This window comes from Gouania willdenowi, chromosome 14 (assembly GCF_900634775.1).
Source record: "Gouania willdenowi chromosome 14, fGouWil2.1, whole genome shotgun sequence".
In the NCBI taxonomy this organism is placed as follows: Eukaryota; Metazoa; Chordata; class Actinopteri; order Blenniiformes; family Gobiesocidae; genus Gouania; species Gouania willdenowi.
Window position 1 is genome coordinate 34,079,032 of NC_041057.1, and position 22,090 is coordinate 34,101,121.

Below are 22,090 nucleotides of genomic sequence, written 5' to 3' on the forward strand. Positions count from 1 at the left end.
CTTTACTGAGAGAGGATAAAAACAGTTATGACCAAAAATAAAATCTGTAACTGAAGGGGGCGACAGTTCCAACTCAGGGGTTTGGTAGTAGATTGTGAAGCAGAGAAGAAAAGCTCTCCCAAGGGACTAGTATGTGGCTGACGCTATGGTGGCTGAAGTTAGTGAGTAATTACAGACTGTTGAAGACACACAAACCATAAGAGTAGAAGTCCTTTTCACTGGGAATCTGTCAACAGCCCGTGATTACTCGCTTAATTTCAAGATGGTGGAACACAGGCTCTAAAACTGTAAAGTAGTCCCATTTTAAAAAGTTAATAAAACAAACATGGTGCATAATAATGTGTTTTGTTCGACAAAGATAGAAGAACATTTCAAATATTGTAAGAACAGTGGAGGATCCTTTTAAATATATTGCAATTCTAGGAGCTGACAGCAGGAGCTGCACTAGCATTATTAATAGTTCCTGGGCCGTCACTCTATTTCATAGCATTCTATTCTTCATTGGAATCCTAAAAGGTTTCTGAATCCTTTATCAACACCAAGTGAGCCATTATAGACAATGTGGAGCATTGAATCCACTGACAGTTGAATGTTTCTATTAATGATGCACATTAATGACATATTTTAGAGGTATTTTTGCTCTGTAGATTTTCTAGTTCTTGCAGATGCCAGTTACACAATAATGATGGTGTTTAAAAGGTCTTCAGGCCATTAAACTTTGGCAGGATGAATTTACTAAGTGTTTAAATGTCAGTTTGTTCATTTAGAAAAGAAACAAAGCCAAAGATTTGTATAATTACTGTTTGAATACATGTCACATGTTTTTAAATCTTTTTTCTTCAGCTCACTTTTCTCTTCATCATTGTTATTGGCGTCCAGTGTATGTGTCTTGTTATAATATCAAACAATAGAACCGGGAATATTCTACAACGTTTTACTTTGAGTCTGCAAAAATCTATTTGGCCAAGGAGCAGAGCTGCTTTTTTTCTGCTTTGTTGTCCACCTCATAAATAGACATGCCTGACGATGCAGCGCTTATTATTAGATGATGTGCACAACAAGAGCATCAGACACATGGTTACCAATGGGCTCTTAGACATCCCTGCACCTGGCACAGTGGCATAATTGGTCAGGATGGCCCACATACCCCATTTGTCAAGCCACAAGACTGTTTTGCTGGCTATAATATCCCCGAGCGCGTCACCCATCTGAGCCCCAGCCCTCAACAATGTCTCATATCATGACCATTTACATAGTCAAGAGCTGTTAGCTTTGTGCGATGGTAAACAGAGCCCGAGTCTTTCCCTCTCCTCAACCTTTGTGTTTTTTGTCGTCTTCACTCTGAATGCACTTATTAGTTTTCCATTGCCCTGTCTCCCATAAGACATGTCTACTTTAATGGGGGACACGGGCATAAAGGAAGGGCCCGTAATTTACATAAGGTCTCTTCCATGTCAACTAGATTTGTCTTCAATTGGATGCATTATGGCAACGGTGTATTGTATTATCAAAACCCATTAAAACTGGGAGAAACACAAGTATGAAATAAAGATGAAAACAACACTTAGCGACGAGACAACGTTGTATGGTAACAGTCAGGGTTTGGGGAATTACAATTACATCTATAGTTATCCATGTTCAATTGCCACTCAATTACCATTACTAACGTTTAATTACAATGAATCCCAATTACTGAGCCTAAAATAAATAACCCCATAAAATGTAACTTTCCTCTTGTGTTAGCTTTCTGTTAGCATCTCTTATGAGCTTTAAAATACACATATTGTCTAAACTCTCCAATGTGTTTTTCATCTCTTGGTTACCTTATTAGGCTCCATTATCCATCAAAATATTGGTAAAAATATTTTTTGGTGTGGGATCTGAGCCTTTTTTGTGTCTGTATACCACTAGATTTCAATTTTTTTTTTAAAAAAGGTAAAATGATCCTCAAGAGAACTGACAGACGGTGGGAAAAGTTGATAAAAAACACATTTTTTGTAATTGTTAATTGTGTGTATGCCATAGAACTGTTACATGGTTCCTCAGGTTTGCGTTTAATTAAATTGTATGAAAGAAAATACAGAATTTCCATGCCAGTTACAATTACAAAGTCAATTATCTGAACTCAATTACAATTTCAACAGCAACTGATATTTTTCCCAATTACAATTGCATCATAAATGTGATAATTTATCAATTACACAATTACAATTATAATTGACTCCATTCCTGGTAACAGTTATGCTGGTAAATGTGTTCTGACAGGACAAAACCACAGCACTGTACCAATAATTATCAACAACAGCTTTTCTGTCTTTGGAGTTGGAGTAAGTTTGGCAAATATAAAATGACTACATTTTAGATGTAGACAGTGTGTGGCAGAGTCTGTGAAATAATATGTGTAAGACATAATAGAAATGTCATTGTCCATTATGTCCCATTATGAACAAAATTAACTGTCTCTTTAAAATGATTTACACCATTTTCTCATCACATCGTGACTTCAGGTAAACAAAATAGCAGGTTTGGGTTCAATTATAATTGTATCTGCATAATTGGTAATTCATTACAGTTGTGATGTATTTGTAATTGTCATAAGAATATATTCTATAAATGTATGTATATATTCCACAAAAACTGTCATTTCCAATTTGATAAATGTAAAACTAGGCAACCATGTTTTTATTACAATGTTTCAGTCCAGGTTTACCTGTCAGTTCTCTACTAGGATCAGTTTACCATTAAAAAAAGCCTAACAATGTAACCAAGAGATGAAAAACAACTTGAATGATAGATAATTTATTTTAGTGTATTTTACAGCTGATTTAAGACATAAGTTATCATATGAGATGCTAACAGAAAGCTAACACAAGGAGGAAGGTTACGCTTTCATATGATTATTTATTAAAGGCTCAGTGATTGTGATTGGTTTAGAACTTTAGTAATTGAGAACATAATTGTAATTGAATTTCAGGTGAAAAATAATAACTGTAATAATTTTGTAATTGGAAAAAATGCAGATAGCTGTAATTGTAATGAGTTGTAATTGTAATTTAAAGATGTAATTGACCCCATCCTTGCAGAATAGCATTGATATGTTAATCATAGCACTTGTGTTGGCTGTATATTATATTATTATAAGGTGAACAGCTTTGCTAGCGATGGCTCTGCTACTGCAGTGAACCAGTGACGGTTATAGACGCTGGAGCTAATTAATACATGTGGAGAGGGAAGTGTGATGGAACAGTAGGATGGAATAGACAAGCTGCTGGAAAGCTTCACGGTCCATAATAAACAGTGTTTTTTTTTCATTTTAATCGTGGAACAACAAATAGTGAAGGTGGTAATAATGCTATTGATGACTCTTGTTTATGTTTAACATATAGACAGAGGTGAAAGTAACTGATTACAAAGTACTCACGTTTCTGTAATTGAGTTGCTTTTATCGGTACTTGTAATTTTTTGAGTATGTTTCTAAATCAATAATTTTACTTGTACTTCAGTGCGTTTTAAATGAAGTAAAGTAACTAGTTACATTTCTGCACTTAACCATTACTGAGTAAATCGTTTTTTTGTTTTAAAATGATCAACAGACATTGTGAAACTACTAAAAAATGAAATGACCAGACAACAATCAAATGTAATCACATCATAGCCGACCAATCAGATTAAACATAATGTACGGCACCAAAACATCATTAAATGCTGGTTATTTTTTCAGATTTAGATTTCATAAATGTTTTATTTTGAATTGAATTCATTGGCGTTATTTTGTTTAAAAAAGAATTGTACATTTTGACAAACCTTTTATTTTCTACAGATGCCTTTGTGAGAAATAAATTAAGTTCCAATTGTTGTAGATTTGGTCTTTAGGTTTATACATGAGATGTTTACTGTATGTAAGGGACCCGTACCAAGATTTATTACCAAACAAATTTGTGATAGTAACTTTCATTTTGAGTATTATTTAATTGAGCTATTTTTTACTTGAGTATTTTATGTATGACTTACTTGTACTTGTACTTGGGTAGAATCTCAATCAAGTACCAGTACTTCTACTTGACCTTCTCTATTAAGGGTGTAATAAAATAATTGATTCAGTGATATATAAAAATTCTCAGGCTCTAAGTATAGATACATTTATGAACTCTGAAAGTGAGAAAAATAAGCTCCATTTATTGCTGTTTTGGTGCCGTACATTATGTTTAATCTGATTGGTCGGCTATGATGTGATACATTTGATTGTTGTCTGGTCATTTTATTGTTTGTAGTTTCACAATGTCCGTTGATCATTTTTAAAAAATATATAATTTACTGCTTAAAGTAAGGAGTGTCGAAATGTAACAGATTACTTTACTTCTTTTAGATCGTACTTAAGTAAAATTACTGATTTAGAAATATACTCAAAGTACAAGTACCAATAAAAGCAACATTACAGTAATGTGAGTACCTATAATCAGTTACTTTCATCAATATATTGGGATTTATCATATTGTAAAATGCAAAAATTGTTCATTGGACTTATATATAGCACTTGAGCAGTGTCTTGCTCAAGGACACTTTGACACATAGTTAGGCACTGGGATCAGAAGACAACCCTCTACCACCACAGTCGTATCGTATCGTCAGATTCATGGCATCGTACACCCCTACTCTGTATAAAACTATTCTAGAATGGAAGAGTTGAAGATGACAAAGACAAAACAATTCATGTTTCAACTGCTTCTCCACCACCTCATCATTATCACTTTACAAATACCAGACTTTCATGTTCAAATCAGCTTCTCATATCAAATGAAGCCATTACGGGCCAGTTGTTATTTTGCACTCTTTGTAGTCTTTGGAGAAAATCAGCATCTTTTGATAATTACACTCGTTATTAAATGTACACAATCTCCTAATGCAACAAATGTTTTGCTGCGCCAAGTGGCTGAGTGGCAGAAGCAATGATTGGCTCCATGGAGTCGCGGGGCCTCCTTTGATAAAAACAGAAGTAGTAGATCAATCTTGTGCTATTGCACTCAACCCTCAGAGTCCCTTCTCCGCTCGCAGGCCCTCACTTCAAAGCTTGGGTAACATAATGTACAATCTTTTAATAGCTTTAGACCAAAGATCTGGGGAGCTCTCTGCCACTGTATTCCCTGGCTCAGTCTAAACACCTAATCAAGATTACCTGGGCCAACCACAATAGCGGCTAAATGCAATTCAAGATCCACAGGCCCTTTGAAGTCTTCATTGCAGAAAGCAGATGTTTCCCCGGTACAGGAGGTAATACGGCGAGTAGCAATTGCCGGACTTTGTTGTGACATATTCTTGCAGAGAAGCAATTATGAGCCCAGTTTAGTAAAAAAGAAAGGTATTACACAGCTTACTGGGCTCCAAATGCAATACATACAGGGTCATTTCTGCCAACTGATTGGGATTTTTATAATGGCTGTCGGTGAGGCCAAAAGGAGGTTTTATCTCTCTCTGTTATCTGTAACAGCGTCCAGTTTAATAGAATGTCTGGTTTTTCAAACTTGGAGCGTTTAGCTCGAAGTTATTGTAGGCAGGGATGGGGTCAATTACTTTTTTCAGTTAAAATTACGTTTCCAATTACCCATGTTTAATTATGATTAAAGTTATCAGCATGTTTTCCAATTCCAATTAAATTACAATTTTTTTTATCCTAAGAAAGTCACTTACAATTACGTTCAATCATTACAATGAATCACAATTACTGAGCCTGAAATAAATAACCTAATAAAAGTTAACCTTCGCCTTGTGCTAGCTTCCTGTTAGCATCTCTAATGCTAACAGGTCCTAAATCAGCTGTAAAATACATTAAAAACAAATATCTATCTATCTATTGGTTACCTTGTTAGACTTCCTAATCAATGAAAATATAGCTTTTTATATTTATGGTGTGGGAGTCTTTTTTATGTCAGTATACTCCTAGATTACATTTTTTTAAATGGTAAAATGTGGGAAAGCTTGATATGAAACATATTTTAATAATTAACTACATATGCGTAGAACTGTACATAGAATTGTAACATGGTTCCACAATTTTGCACTAAATTATAATTGTAAATTTTTATAGAATTTTCATGGCAATTACAAAGTCAATTATCTGAACTCAATTACAAATTATTTACGATTACGACAGCAAAAGATTTTTAAAATGACATTTATAATTAAGCCATAATTGTAATTCATTATCAATCATATGATTACAATTTTAATTGACCCCAACCCTGATTGTAGGTAACAGGAAAATATAAAAAATATCTCGCATGTTAGACATTTAAACAGGCAGTAAACAGTTTTAGTCAAATGAAGGTTTCCTATATTAAAACAATAAAGGTTTTGGAAGTTATTGTGCTCTGCTAAAATGTAACTAACACTTTGTTGAATATTGACACAAACAGTCCCCACTTATTTATTGTGACCTATTGAAGCTGACAGAATTAGTGACATTTAGAGAAAAGTCTCCGCTTCGTCAATGGAATCGATTCACTCGTACTCCGTCACGCTGGGGAGTTAACAAAATGATTTTCATTATATGTTTAACACAATATTCCTGGCCTCCAAACGGCTCCAGACACATTGAATTAAACGCTGCATTGATGCGATATGAAGTAGCTGTGACTATATGAAAGAAAGTAACAGCCAAACCACACAATAATTCAGCATATTAAACGTTTCTGTTTGTGATTTTTGTGAAGGTTTGTGCAGCTCTTGAGGAGACGTTGCATCCAGCAGGTCAAGAGGACGTTTCTGTTCCTATGCTCAGACTGCAACAGAAAACACAGCAGATGCAGATACGTTCAAGTGCAGAAACCAAGGTATGTTCACCTTCCTTCATTGTGTCTTTGAAGTCATGAAGGAAAAAAAAAGTCTATGTATATAAAATAACACAACTTATAAAAAGGTCATAAGAATATTTCCCCAGTGATGGACTTAACAGCTGGAGATACACCAGCAGACCCTGAAAAGGAAAAAATGGGCTAGAAAATAATAGTATTGATGGAATAATTCCTCTATTGTAATAGTTAACCTGGTGCTTGCTAATTTCAACCCATTGGATGCATGAGACAATCATATGTTCTGCTAAATAAACGTGAGGATTATGGAGGGAAATGCTAAAGCCCTTCTACCCTCTGTAAAGAATGTTTCTTCTTACCTCAGTTGTTATTGCCGTTATATTCCCGGGAATTGATTCAGAGTTGATCTTGTTCTCCGAATCATTCTAAGGAATCAGTGACACATAGGAGAAAGTTTTTTGATATCTCCCCGATAAATTATCAACATTGCGTCATTCCATGTTGTTTAAAAAAAAATAATTCACGACACCCCACACACTTTGGTCTAAAAAAATTGTGTCGATTTGTGTGCATCTTTATTTTTCTTCCATTTTCAGCTTCCAATATCTCATCAACTACAGCACATCGGTAACATATAGTAATACATCCTATCTGGTGGACGTGTCAGCCCCTTAAATTAAGTCAAATAAATTACATTAAGACTTTAGTCGACTAAAATGTAAAGCATAAAAGTTTATGCATTTTTTAAAGATTCAATTACAATCGATAAACCTGATATTGGATGTTATTAATGTTTGTAAACACATACAGATTTGATGTGACCAATGTGTAAAACAACATTAGTCAATAAAGACATCAATAGATTGTGATATTGTTTTCATCAATATGTATTTTTTATAAATCAGTCATAGTCTAGTTATTGTATATAACTGATACAAGCGATCAGCAGACCCCTCTGAGGAAGACTGCAGTTCTGCAGTCGAAACATGTCAGGAGGTCAAAGTACACCTCCTAACAAAAAGTGGTTAGAATAAATGAAACCTTAGCATATTATTAAAAATATGTAGTCAATGAAAACTATAATGGACATTTTTAGTTGACAAAACAAACAGTTGTTATTAAGAGATGATTTAACAAACGTTTCCTTTGTTCATATATAGACGCCATCATCCTTGTTGTTGAGAGACAGAAAGGTACCAAAGCCCCGCCCCTTCACATTTGGTATCATTGGAAAGTCCTGAATGTCCTCTCTAGCTGACAAAATGAGTAAACTCAGTAGTATGTAGGGTAGTGAGGAGGATTCTGAGTACCAATATGAGTTCTCGTGACAATTTTGCATCGCACAAGCTTCAGTTTGCCTTATAATTGTCAAATCTCACAAACCCTAAAGTATTTCCACTTTGCTGACATTGTTCTTTAATAATCAACCTGCCTAAGTGATGAATCTAAACTCATTGGTTGAGGCTATGATCAAGTTGGTGTTATCAGACTGTGATAACATCTGTTTAGCATTTGTGGGCAGCAGGACTAGTTACATGAATGACTGAAAACTCCACTGTTATCACACATCACATTAATGCAGGGGTTCTCAACCTTTTCAGCCCCCCAAAATAAAGGTCCCAGAGAGTGGGGACCCCCACTGTAGCTGAAGGTGGTTGAACACAGACATGAACATTGAAGAACAGTCATGTGGAGACAGGACCATCTATAAGGCGGAATAAAGGGGAGAGATTTTGGGGTCCATCCATAAAGTCAGTAAAATGATGGTCTATTGTTCTATGAATCTGTGATAACCACATTTATTTATTCATCTGAACAATATCCACTGTTATCCAGGAACGTTTATTATTATTATAGTCATCTTAAAGATGGAAATCCTGTTTTAAATTAGAAATAAAATGGGTTAAAAGTGGCCAAAAATGGACTGAAAAATTGTTTTAATCGGGCAAATAATGAGCATGGCAAATTGTGAATGTGATGAAATTGATAAATTTAAGCAACTATGGTGAAAAGAGGTTAAAAGTGACAATAATGTGTCAACATATGTGACATTAGGTGGAAAAAGTGGTGGAAAGGGTTTATAAGTGCTGAAAATGTCTTAAAAGTGGAAAAATGTGCAGAAAAAGCATTGAAATTTGATGTAGAAGTGGCAGAAATGGGAGTAATGTAGCAAAAATGCATTAAAAGGAGCAAAATATGGCAAGAAAAAGTGATGAAAAATAGGTTAAAATATGGTAAGGTTGGTGTAGTTGCAGAAAAAGGGTAAAAATAAGTACAAATGGGCTCAAATTCTTCAAAAAACATTATAGTTTCTTAAAGACGTCTGGCGACCCCCTCCCAGTGTCTCACAACCCCAAGGTTGAGAACCCCTACATTAATAGAACCATTAGTAACTACTTCTGTATAAATGAAAGCCAGATGACTTGATCTGCTTTCATAACATGCTCCATTCATATTTTTCCTCTGTTAATTGTTTTTTTTTAAACCATAGGTCCACCACCAAAGCAAAGGAAACGAAGAACAGCACAAGGAACAACCTGGCACGTCGTTTTCTGTCCTCGTGGATACAGCTGCACATGAAAGACCGAGTCGTGTTCCCTCGAAGATCCACGACAACGTCCACGTTAATACTCCCTCCCATCTCCTCCTTCCACCCAAACAAACAAGGCAGGATTCCATGATCAACCTCAAGTCCTTGAATGATCATAGTTCATGGAATTCCGTGCCCGACCTTGTTTTATGCTCAGAAAGTCAGCGTTTTAATCACAAAGTATCTCCTCATAAGTCACGGAACTGGCAACAGCCCAACAATCATGGTGGCCGCCCTGAAAAATGCCAAAGGTGAATCTTTTTTTTATTGTTTTTCAACTAAATTAGACCACACGGAAATGGCAGTAAGGTCATTCCATGACATTTCAAAAATGTGTTACATTTCTACCAATTGGTCGTTGAATATTCAATAAGGACACTATATAATTTAGTGAGGGGGGTATATGTCAATTTTTTTTGCGTCTTTATTTTTCTTCCATTTTCAGCTTCCAATATCTTCGAAACTACATCACATAGGAAACTGAAATTTGGTATAGTAATACAGCTCAACCAACTCCCTCCGTATATACAAGGATCTGCTATACATCCAATTCAAAACTGTTTATTGAAGACCTAAACATGTTCAAGCCTGAAATCCAGACAAACGTTTTCCCAACTTTGAGGAGCTAGCATGTTCACCACATAGGATGTATAGCAGATATTTTGTATATTCCGAGAGAGTTGGTGGATCTTTATTACTATGCCAAATTTCAGTTTCCTATGTGCTGTAGTTCCTGAGATATTGGAAGCTGAAAATGGAGGAAAAATTAGGATGCATGAATTTCAACACATACTGTACCTCCCTCACTAAATTGTCCATATCTCAAAAAGTAATAATTCAATCAAATTAAAATGTACAGTGTGTCTATTGAATAATCACAGAACAATTGGTAAAAATTTCAGAATTTTCTGAGACCGAAGTGCATGGGATGTCCTGAAAATGTGTTGAGATGACATGGAATGACCCATTACTATGTTTTGTAATTGAATAATAGAACCTAAAGTTACAAAACCAGTGTTGAAGTGCTTGTAGCTGGATGTGGAACTGATGGTTTTTCTTTGTTTCAGGGCGTTGGAAATGGAAAGGGAACACCAAAGGTGGAACCCAAATGATGAAACGTGTACACCACAGCACGTCATGACACCAGTGACGTCCTTATCTGAAAGCATGAGCTCCTTCACAGTGCTGCCTCCAATAGAAGACGTGAAAAGAGGAAGCTGTGATGATGATGATGCTCAGAGCACGGCTCAACCCATGCAGAGATGCAGCTCGGAGGGTTACCTGGTGAAGATGGAGAAACAAAGGCAGATTCAAGCAAGAGTCGCGCACAAGGTGAGTGTGACTGTGGGCCGGAAACAAAAAAAACATGGGGCACATTAATGCAGAACTTGGTTATTATCAAGATCTAACAATTCTTGTAAACGTGTCAATTAATATTGTGTAGCTGGAAATGTGAACGTCAACAGTGTATTTTTGCAAAGTAAATCCCCCAAAATATCAAAGAACAACACTTCCGTATCGGGTCATTTCATGTCATTTCAACAAGTGGCCCACACACTTTGGTTTAAAAAAAATCATAAATGTTTACCAATTGTTCTGTGATTATTCAATAAGGACACTATACATTTTAGTTTGATTGGATGAATACTTTTTGAGATATTGCTAGTTTAGTGAGGAGGGTATGTGTCGATTTTTCTTCCATTTTTAGCTTCCAATATCTCCGGAACTACATTACATAGGAAACTGAAATTTGGCATCATAATAGAGCTCCACCTACTCTCTCATAATATACAAAGAAAATCTGCTATACGCTGTCAACATCTGTCATTAGCATGAATAAAGTGTCACGAAGGCTGTCATTAAGATGTCATGAAGTGTTTTTTGGGTTAGGTGAAGGGATCTAGTGGGGTTAGGTAGTGTTATGGTTAAGATTAGTTGTTAGGGTTATGGTAGCGAACGACATTTAATGACACCTTATTCATGCTGATAACAGATGTCATGTCATAATGACAGCGTAATGTCAACTTTTATGTCTGAAACTTCAAGTAAAGTGTTACCCAATCATATGCCTCAGCTCCCTGCAATTTGATCAGCTTTGAGCGATGTATATACTGTTCACATCACTAATGATTAGCCAATTCGTGTACCCTAAGTTCTTTGGTTATTTAGTCTTAAAACCAAATAAAAAAGAACTAATTAAACGGAGTGGTTATTTTGTTTTACTGACTCAAAACCAAAACAGAAAAATCAAAAACCAGATAAGCAGCATTTTTCAGTTTTAAAATTACATCTTCTGTTTGTGTGATACTTTGATGTTTAAGGGAAACTAGGACGTGAGCTTCATGTTTTGATCTCACCACACAGAGTGACCCTCAGACGGGGGCGGACTACTATTCCAACACATAAGTCTCATTATTGATGAACTGGTGAATTATTAATACATGAATGAATCAAAACAAAAAATGGATGTTACGTAAAACATGTGATTAAAGGAACCATAGGTGGTGTAATGAATCTAATGGTGCTCCTCGTTTCTTGTGATCAACTTTCATGTGTGTGTTGACTGCTGCCATTAGAGGCTAGCGGTATTATAACATGCAAAATAAATATTTTTACTGCCCTCAAAAAAGCTTTAATTGTTTTTGCAAAAGTGTGAAATCGTAGAAGTTCTAACATCTATTGTTCCTCACACCAGCTTCACAGTCGATAGTCAGTCGCTACTTTATTTGGATACGATTTGGACCGTAACACAACTCGGTAAAGTTGGCAGATATTCACAGATTCGGACTTCCAGCATCAATAACTCTTTAACGAAATGTCATCAACACAAATTACGCATCTTTACCATCGGTGTGAGGTGCACAACAGAGTAAAAGTCCACACCCGTCTGTGGGTCCCTCTGTGTGGTGAGAATAAAACATAAAGCTCTCGTTCATAGTTTTCCCGTAAATATCCAAATATCACACAATCAGAATATTTGATTTTAAAACAGTAAAACGCTGCTTGTCTAATTTGAGATTTTTCTGTAATTCTGTTCAGTAAAACAAAATAACCACACCGTTTATTTGTTACTTTGATTTGTCTTTAAAACGGAATAGCCAAACAACGATTGGTTCTTGGGTGACAGTCTCTTAAATCTTAAAAAAATACTTTTGTTTTGCTATTTTCATTGGCCCATATCAGCATGTGGGAATGTAAGAAAATCTGATCTTTGTTTTGATTTATAGTATTATAAGGTTTCTCTTTCTTAGGATATAAAACTGTTTTTCTTTGTGCAACTTGTTAGTTTTTATTTTGGACCCCAACTTTGGGTTATTTCTCCGATTTTGAAAATCCTTTCCATGAGGCCATCGTAGCTTGCCTCTGTGTCTTATAATCATTTGTTGCCAATTGAATTATTAAGGAACAATTGGTAAAAATGTCAGAAGTCTTCAATGTGAAATGTGTTGAAATGACATGGAATGACCCTATAATTTATTCATTTGTGCACCAGCTTGTTAAACTGTGCTTAAACACGGCTCACTGCTTACAAAACACACTCAGAACATTTGAAATGATCAAATTTAAATCACAAAATAAGCGCGCACACATTCGGCAGTTTCACCTTACAAAAGTGACACATAAAGTCTTCCGTGAGTGGCATTCCTCGTTAATCCCCATGTGTACAAGAGGTTACACAAATAAATACCCCTTTGAAGTTCCAAATAATCCCTTCAGCTGTCTCCCCTCAGAGACGGGCTAATCCAGCCGGAGTGTTCTGGGGACTGACGACACAAAACATCAGGCTAATTGTCTAGCTTCACTAAGTTTCACCTAATTGTTATGGGATGATCACAATATAAGCCTCGGGCTGCCGGCCCTGAAAAGCCAATTGAAGATGTGTTAGAGAATAAGGTGATTAAATGGGAACAAGTCTGTAAAGCGCAGTGCTGCTGAAGATGTCCATTTGCATTTAATGATTTGGCCGTTGTTGTTGTTCTGGTTCGTCAGTCGACCAGTGCAGGTGGGTCATTAGGAGAAAGCGACTCACTCGTCTCTCTCTCTCTCTCCTTTCTCTTTGCTAACGGGGATGTTTTTATATGGAGTATTTTGATTAATCAAAGCATTGAGTTGTTGTTGGTTAGTGAATCAATGAGAAAAGCAGCAGCTGCTGAACACAAAGCTGCATTAACCAAACACAGTTTGGATTAAACAACACATCCTCGTACTGAGAGGACGGAACACATTAGCTTTCACATTCTCCCACAAACAAAGGTTGAAGAAGCCATTAGGCCAATGAAAAACGGCGAGGGCAGGGTGACGACAAGGAAGCTTCAAAACTGCTTTGAACAAAAAAGACTTCTCATCTGATCAGTAACCTTAACTTTATTCTGTTGAATGTTTGTTTTGTTCTGTTTTTACGTCATTTTCCAATCTATTTGTCCCCTTCTAACATGACCTAATGCCTTTCTTCTTTGTTCTCTTGATATCTGCTGTAGCTTTTAGGACTCAGAGCAAAAGAAGAAACACTGGTAGTTTTTTCTCTCAAGGATTCGAAATAAATGAAAGATAGAAATAAAAGTTTTCCATTTAGAAGTGACAGATTAAAAAACAATTTATGTATTAGAAACGTGTTACTCTTAAATGAATGTTTTTATAGATAAACCCTGTAAGGTAGTTTTTGTAGAGTTTTACAATCAAACAGTGACATTAAAGGGTGACGAGGGATAACAGATATGACGATTAGGTGCTTAGAGATAAATTCACGGTGGAGCCTTTCCTTCGTCTTCCTGTGATGCCCTCGACTTCCTATTCTTTGACCTAGCATGTCTCCCACCAGGTAAGCCTTCATGTCTGACAAGATTACAGCCTCGGTCTGTAAAACAGGCGGAGGTTAGAGTATCAGAAATTGTGAAAGAGGTCAAGCGGAAAGAGAAAAGTCGGCTTGTGAAGAAAAGTATCCTGTTGCGTCTTTACTGAGAAAAAGGCTGTGTTCGAAATGTCACCATCCATATTATCCACTACCAACGCAATGCGTATATACTGTCTACTATATACTATGAATATTATTAGGATGATGAGTAGTATACTTCCAAGTGTCCCAAGATGCAATTTGACCCTACAGTGTTAAAATCCTTGTTCGCGCTGAGACTAAATATCTCTGTTGATTCGCCACCTTTACTTTGAAAGTTCTGAAAACATTTGAAGTGAGAAAGTGACCAAGTAGAATATCAACATGTGCTCATTTGATCCATAAAACTCACGTAGACACATTTCAGAGATTTTCAGAGACCCTCCATTATGCTACTGACTAAACATCCTGTTAACTTCAAAACAAGAGCTTTATTTATAAAACTGTTAAAAACAAAGGGAAGACGAGAAGAGATGCTTTTATTTTGAAAAGGGGATGTTTAGCTTGAAGCTGGTCCCAGGACCATTTTACGTTCCACTCGCAATGCATCATGGGACGGTTGAGTATGTCCCCATATAGTATACCTACCCACTCAATCTTTTCATAATATCAAATGTGAACGCACTACATACTCATTATGACGTCAGACTTAGTATTAGTAGTACGTTAGTACGACATTTACAACATAGCCACTCACTAGCTGTGCATCCCGACGTGGAGCCACCCACGCACACACAACCCTGCAGACACTATAGCACACATCTGAATGCACACAGAGACAGACGGGGATACACACATGCAGTGTCTGTACATACACACATAGCTTTATTAAAACTCTGATAGACCAGAATCAGTCACTGAGGGCTGAGAGTGCAAGAAACACAAGCCCCTCCTCCCAGCTTTTATAGGAGTCACTCCAACATTTTACATCTAAAATACGCTAAATTGAAATACTTAGACTAAAATGCAAAGAGTGGGACTAGTATTAATAAACTACATTACTTCATACCACTATTTGAATATATGTATTCAGCAGGTTTTGGTATTTTGGGAAACGCGACTTCAGCGACTATAGTTGCTTAAATCGCCTGTGATGAGTCGCTTGCACATAGTCACGCTTTTTGCTCGCTTTGTTTCTTCATTGCTTCAGTGACGTGGGCAAAAACTCATCGCCGATTGGTTGTCGCGTCACTCGAAGTTGCTTAAAAAGTTTGAAATTTTAAAATTTGAGCAACTTGGTTTGAGTAAAGCGATCTAGTGGCTGTAATCATGTGAGTTGAGTCGCTTGAATGGAGGTTGCTTGACGTCCCGTCTCCCCTGTCCCTAGCTCACCATGCTAATGCTGTGCACGTGTAGCCCTATTTTCTCCTAAATTTTTGTTGTGCAAATGTGTTTTATGAAACTTGATCTGATGTAGATTTATTATTTTGGTTTTAGAATGAATGCTTAAAAGATGAATGGAGAATTCTCCTGTCGACTTACTAATCATATCTGTTTTTCCCCCTCAAGGATATATTTTATGTAGATTTTAACATGATTCAATTTTCCAACACAACACATACGGTACTTCTATCTATGGCTGTCTGATTAATGCAAAGTCTCACTTTGGCTCCGACAAAGTATTCAGTCTCACTAAGAGATGATAAGATCACATTTCCTTTTATATCAGAATAATATAGTTTTCTATTATATTAACTGAATTTCTACAAGTAATGACTTGCATACAAATAGTGTTGTTTGGAAATGTGAACTCTTCCAAGTATGTATATTTTGTAAATGCACAGAGGTACAAAGTGAGCATGTTTGGGCAATTTATTGTGGATCACCAGGGCTAATCCTATTAGTGAATGATATGTGTAAATGTTGATGGGCCCAGTGAAAGGCTGGCTGTGTTTGGTTTTTGTGCGGCTGCATGAAGAGGCTCTGCCAAGAGGATACACAGAGAAAAGAGTCTTAAAGGAGAAATGGTTTTGTTAATTAATTCCCCTTTTATCGTCTGTCTGTGTTCCCCCCCCCCCCCCCCCCCACCCTCTCTCACCCCAGCACCATGCTGAGAAAATGGAAGGACAGACGGTGCGTTTGAAAGGGGTTGACAACCAGAAGAAAAGGATAAGTAGGTTTCCCGTTACTGCTGCCAAAGGCTCGGACGGAAAAGACAAGAATGTTTCCAGGACAAAGGTGTGTGTCGTTTTCTCAACAGGGTAACATGGTTGGTGCTGTTTACCAGAGAAAGCTAATGGATGACTAATGTGTTCAAAACTGAAATAGGCCATGGTGTTAACGATTTGCTTTAATTTACCAAGTATTCACACAATGTTCATCCTCTCGAAAACCGGATTTCCGCTGGATGCACAACTGCTGCGTAACGTCTCTGTGTTCCGCTGTCCGTCAATCCTCACCACCTCTGTCTGTCGCTGGGTTTTCATTACTCTTGGGAATGTGCAAAATCTAAATACTTCAATAAAAACTGGTAATGGAAATACCTGAATTTCGAGAGAAAAAACCCCCACTCAAATAATGCTAAAAAATTAATTCTTTCATGAAGACATTTTTCAGACGTTTCCATAATGAAATATATTGCAAAAGCGCTATGGAAACACTTTTTCTGCAATATACGTCACAAGTAATAATGTACCCGATCCCGGTCACATGACCACTTTTCTTTGAGAGAACATGGTTCGGTACGTGTGGACAGAAGAGTAGATCGATACATTTCTTAGCATTAAACTTATAAATGATTAGTTAGCGAGTCGATCTGTTGCTCCAGCGCAGCTCTGTAGCTTCAATGTGCCGAGCCTTGCGGTTCACGTCCAGCACCGAGTCCGTGATCCTCTTCCTGGTCGCAACAGGGAAGCAACACAGTCACCCTCTGATTGCCACCCACACAGACAGAGACCACACCCACACAGACAGACATCACACCCACACAGACAGAGATCACACCCACATAGACAGAGATCACACCCACACAGATAGACATCACACCCACACAGATAGAGATCACACCCACACAGATAGAGATCACACCCACACAGATAGAGACCACACCCACACAGATAGAGACCACACCCACACAGATAGAGATCACACCCACACAGACAGAGATCACACCCACACAGATAGAGACCACACCCACACAGATAGAGATCACACCCACACGGACAGACATCACACCCACACGGATAGACATCACACCCACACAGATAGAGATCACACCCACACAGATAGAGATCACACCCACACAGACAGACATCACACCCACACAGATAGAGATCACACCCACACAGATAGAGATCACACCCACACAGATAGAGATCACACCCACACAGATAGAGATCACACCCACACAGACAGACATCACACCCACACAGATAGAGACCACACCCACACAGGTAAGTTGAGCACTTCCCTTCAACTTAGCGTTGCACGGTGATCTTTCCTTCCATCCATCCTGGCCCCGCTCGTCCTTAGCTACTGGTGCACATCCCGGTGAAGGCTGCTCTTTCACGCGTAATCCTTGTGCGTCCGTGTGCGTCCCCTCTTTACTGTTCCTCCTCTCTGCTTTTACTATCTTCTGCAGAGCGCTCCCGCAACTTTCCTTAATCAACTGTTCATTAATTCCTGTTATACTTTGTTGACATTTAGAAATATCACTTTTATTTTTGCAAAAATCTGTAAAAACACAGCTAGAGATACATACTGTTGCAGCAAGGACTCGGGAGATCTTGCTAATTCTTGCGCGATATAGCAAGTTGTAGTGAATACAAAGAGAAGCACAAAACCATACAAACAGATGATTGTGTCCTTGGAGAGGAGCAGAATGAAATAAACTCAGTCCCTTCCTTTAGATCTGAAGCTTTTGTTGAGATTATTGTGATTCAACCATGAATAAGATCGATATTTATATGTGAAATACGATCCACTGCCGCCCTGTCCAGGGTGTAGCTCCACCCCTTAGCAAGAGGAAATGGATGGAAATTTGATCTGCTTTGAACATGGAGTATTTTATTTTTTTAAATAAACCGGATGTTTTATTCTATGTCAGTGCACTACTTCCTATCCCACACAAGCTTATCTTTGCTGAATATATGCGTTGTTGCGCGTACGCAGAGTAGAAGTTCTGCGTATCTGTTGGAGGGTTAGGGACTGACAGGGTCGTTACTCAGCTGTGATGCACTGGAAATTGACACACGACTTTAATGGAACGTATCAGCGCCGTTGCTGTTACGAATCAGTTATGCATTCAGTGGAAAGTTTTCACACAGCTGTAAATAGGCTGAAACATTATGAAAAATAGTATAACATACATTTGCTTTAAGAAACGTCCAGTATGAATTGAGGCCCCCAGCTTTTCCAGTTCAAAAGTCATAGAATAGGAAAATGTTTTGTGCTCCATGGGTTAGTAATTATAAACTATGTGTCAGAATGATCAGATTTACATTTGGACATTAATACAGCTTTATGATGGAATAGAGGCAAAGTCCAGAAGTAGGAGGTGGAGTATGAAGCTCAAGGAAGAACTGCAGAAACACTCATTTATTCATCTTCTGACCCCCTTGTTTTTGTTCTGGGTCGCAGAGGTATGCGGTCCAGGTGGGATAGATGTGGGCCCCTTGCCCTCTTTGGACACCGTGTACCTCATACCTTACGATACCTCATTATTTAGATTTGTATTGAAGCAGGAAGACTTTAGACTAACTCACAAACAAAATTACAACATAATAATCGCACATTTCAGAATTAAAATAGTCTTTGTTTGCATTTAACAGCAGCTGTTTTCCGATAATTGTCTAATGCATAAATGTATTTTTTTCTCCATCTCAGGCTTTGGAATACGCCAAGACTATAGCCAAACCCACTCGCCAAACCAAACAAAGACAGAAGGAACAATCCAACAGACGAATAGAGCACGCTTTGTACCAGGAAGGAGTTGATACCTCTCAGCTTGCAACACTGGAATTTTATATAAAACGGCATGAAGAAGAAAAGAAGGCTGTTGCAATGTTTAGAAAAGCCTGATATTGAACCTAAAATGTAATTTATATAATCAAGGTAGTGGTAATTAAACTTTGATTTGCTTTTAACTGCTTTATCAGACAAGTCACTTAGTGGTTAGCACGTCCGCCTCACAGCAAGAAGGTCCTGGGTTCAAGCGCCAGGATGGACACTTGGGTCCTTTCTGTGTGGAATTTGCATGTTCTCCCTGTGCTTGCATTGGTTTTCTCTGTGTACTTGGGCTTCCTCCCGCAATCTAAAAACTGACTGTTCGGTTGATTAGAGTCTCTAAACTATGTAGAAGTGAGTGTGAGAGGTTTTATGTTTCCCTACGATGGACTGGTGCCCTGTCCAGGGTGTACCCCCACCTCACATCCAATGAGAGCTGGAGATAGGCACTAGCAGACCTGCACGACCCTGAAAAAAGGAGCAAGTGGGTCATGGATGGATGTCTGAAGTGAAATGGAAAATTATCATTCATTGTCTATTGCAGTGGTTCCCAAACTTTTTGTGCCCAAGGTACACCAAAGGACAAGTAAAGATCTGAAGGCACACCTATTGTACAAAATAGCCTTTATAACACACGTCATGTACAATATCTGTAAATGTGCAAAATTGTACAAAAATGTGCAAAATTGTGTGCGTGCGTGCGTGCGTGTGTATGTGCGTGTGTGTGCGTGTGTGTGTGCGTGTGTGTGTGTGTGTGTGTGTGCGTGTGTGTGCGTGTGTGTGTGTGTGCGTGTGTGCGTGTGTGTGTGTGTGCATGTGTGTGTGTGTGTGTGCGTGCGTGCGTGCGTGTGTGTGTGTGTGTGTGTGTGTGTGTGTGTGTGTGTGTGTGTGTGTGTGTGTGTGTGCATGCGTGTGTGTGTGGAGCAAATATCTCCCTGACGCGGTGTGAGTTCGACCTGAAACTTAATCAACGGGTTCCAAATGCCCCAAGTATGTGCATCTGTTATTTTGGAGTAATTTGGTGTAGCAAAACGTTAATTTTAAGATTGTGGCCCTCTCGGTAATGAGCGCGGTATTGAGCGCGCAACTTCCAGTTCGGAATTTATTACTGTGTCGCAGTTTGTTTGGGTTAAAAAAAAAAAGATCAATATTAAAAACGTTTCTGTATCGAATTGTAGATAATACTTTAATTTACTCATTCACTCGTAGTTTGAAGCTTTACTTTTTGTTTTGCGCCATTTGTGAAAAAATACATTTTTTATTTTATTTCTCTGAAAGACGATACATTGAAAAAGTGTTCTATGAACAGTGACACTATTTTAGTGCAACATTTCCGTAAATAAGTGTCAACATACCAATGTAAACAAATAAGTATCTCCAATAGTGCTTTATGTAAACAATAAATAGGGTCTTTCTTACCATTGACATCATTATAGTGCAATATTCCAGTAAACAATATATTGGTTCCTTCAACAAACAGCGACAAAATTTCTGTGAAGACCTACCTGTACATTTTAGTGAAAAAGTAGAAAAGGTTTTGGAAAAAAAAAAAATTCCCCCAAAAAAAAATTGATACTTAGCGCGAGCATATCGATAATCGATCGTACGAAAAAATATCGCGATATATTGCCGTATCGAGACATCGTCACACTCCTATTTCTGATTAAGCGCTACAATGGCTATGGAGTTTGGTCATCAGCGTCTCAAACATTTCACGGGAACACACACACACACACACACGCACGCAGGCACACACGCCCTCACCACACAAAAGGTATTTATAATAAATATATACTAAATGAGTAAAATAAAACAAAAAACTAAACAATATTTTCATAAAAAGCACACAAAATAACAACAGAAATACACAAAAAGGCTCCAAAAAAATACTTTACAGAACAATACACGAAACAACAAAAAATATGAAAATGACTCAAAATACACAAAACTAAATATTTATACAAAAAAACAACATTACAACAGAAATGAACAAAACTACACCAAAAAAGGATCCGAAAATACACATAATGACTTGAAAAAACATACATTACAGAAAAATACTCCAAACAAAAAAATGAGTAAATAAAACATAACACATTTATCATGTTCATGTCCCATAGAATTAAACCAGGGAAATCACACACGCTGTTTTATTTTGCACCAGCAAATAAAGCCCTTTATAACACTACAGTGTACAGAGTATGTACACCTCTTTGTACATCCAACCTTCAAACACATACTCATTTGTTCATAATTGACAACTCTACTTAAGCTCCTCCCACTATATGAATACATACTTCCAACTGGCACTGTACTAGAGGTATTCATAATAAAAATATACTAAATGAAAACTTAACAATATGTATACAAAAAGCACACAAAACAACATCGTAAATGCACAAAAATATACAAAAAGGCTCCAAAAACATACAAAAATTGTACATTACAGGAAAGTACACCAAACAACAGCAAAAATATGAAAATCACTCAAAATACACAAAGCAAAATATTTATACACAAAATAACAACAGAAATGCACAAAACTACACCAAAAAGCATACAAAAATACACACAATGACTCCAAAAAACACATTACAGAAAAATACACAAAAAGAAAAAAGTATAAAAATGAATAAAAACAAACACATTTATCATGCACATGTCCCATAGAATTAAACCAGGGAAATTGCTCACGCTATTTTACTTTGCACCTGCAAATATACCCATTTATAATGCTACAGAGTATGTTGTTATTATTATGCCCATAACTGACAACTCTACTTAAGCTCCCACTCTATGAATACATACTCCGACGGACACTGTACTAGTTTTTTTTCATTTTGATGATTACAACTGACG

At 37.3% G+C, this 22,090-nt stretch overlaps 1 protein-coding gene across 1 annotated transcript in view; it reads left to right on the forward strand.

The window, feature by feature from the left end:
* Nucleotides 1-19,306, forward strand: part of jhy (junctional cadherin complex regulator) — a 28,210-nt gene extending 8,904 nt beyond the window's left edge. Inside the window, exons 3-7 of the mRNA XM_028465999.1 lie at nt 6,708-6,827; nt 9,298-9,647; nt 10,464-10,728; nt 16,331-16,465; nt 19,112-19,306. Coding sequence (XP_028321800.1) covers nt 6,708-6,827; nt 9,298-9,647; nt 10,464-10,728; nt 16,331-16,465; nt 19,112-19,306 — 1,065 coding nt within the window. The remainder of the gene's footprint in view (nt 1-6,707; nt 6,828-9,297; nt 9,648-10,463; nt 10,729-16,330; nt 16,466-19,111) is intronic.
* The last annotated feature ends 2,784 nt before the right edge of the window (nt 19,307-22,090 follow it).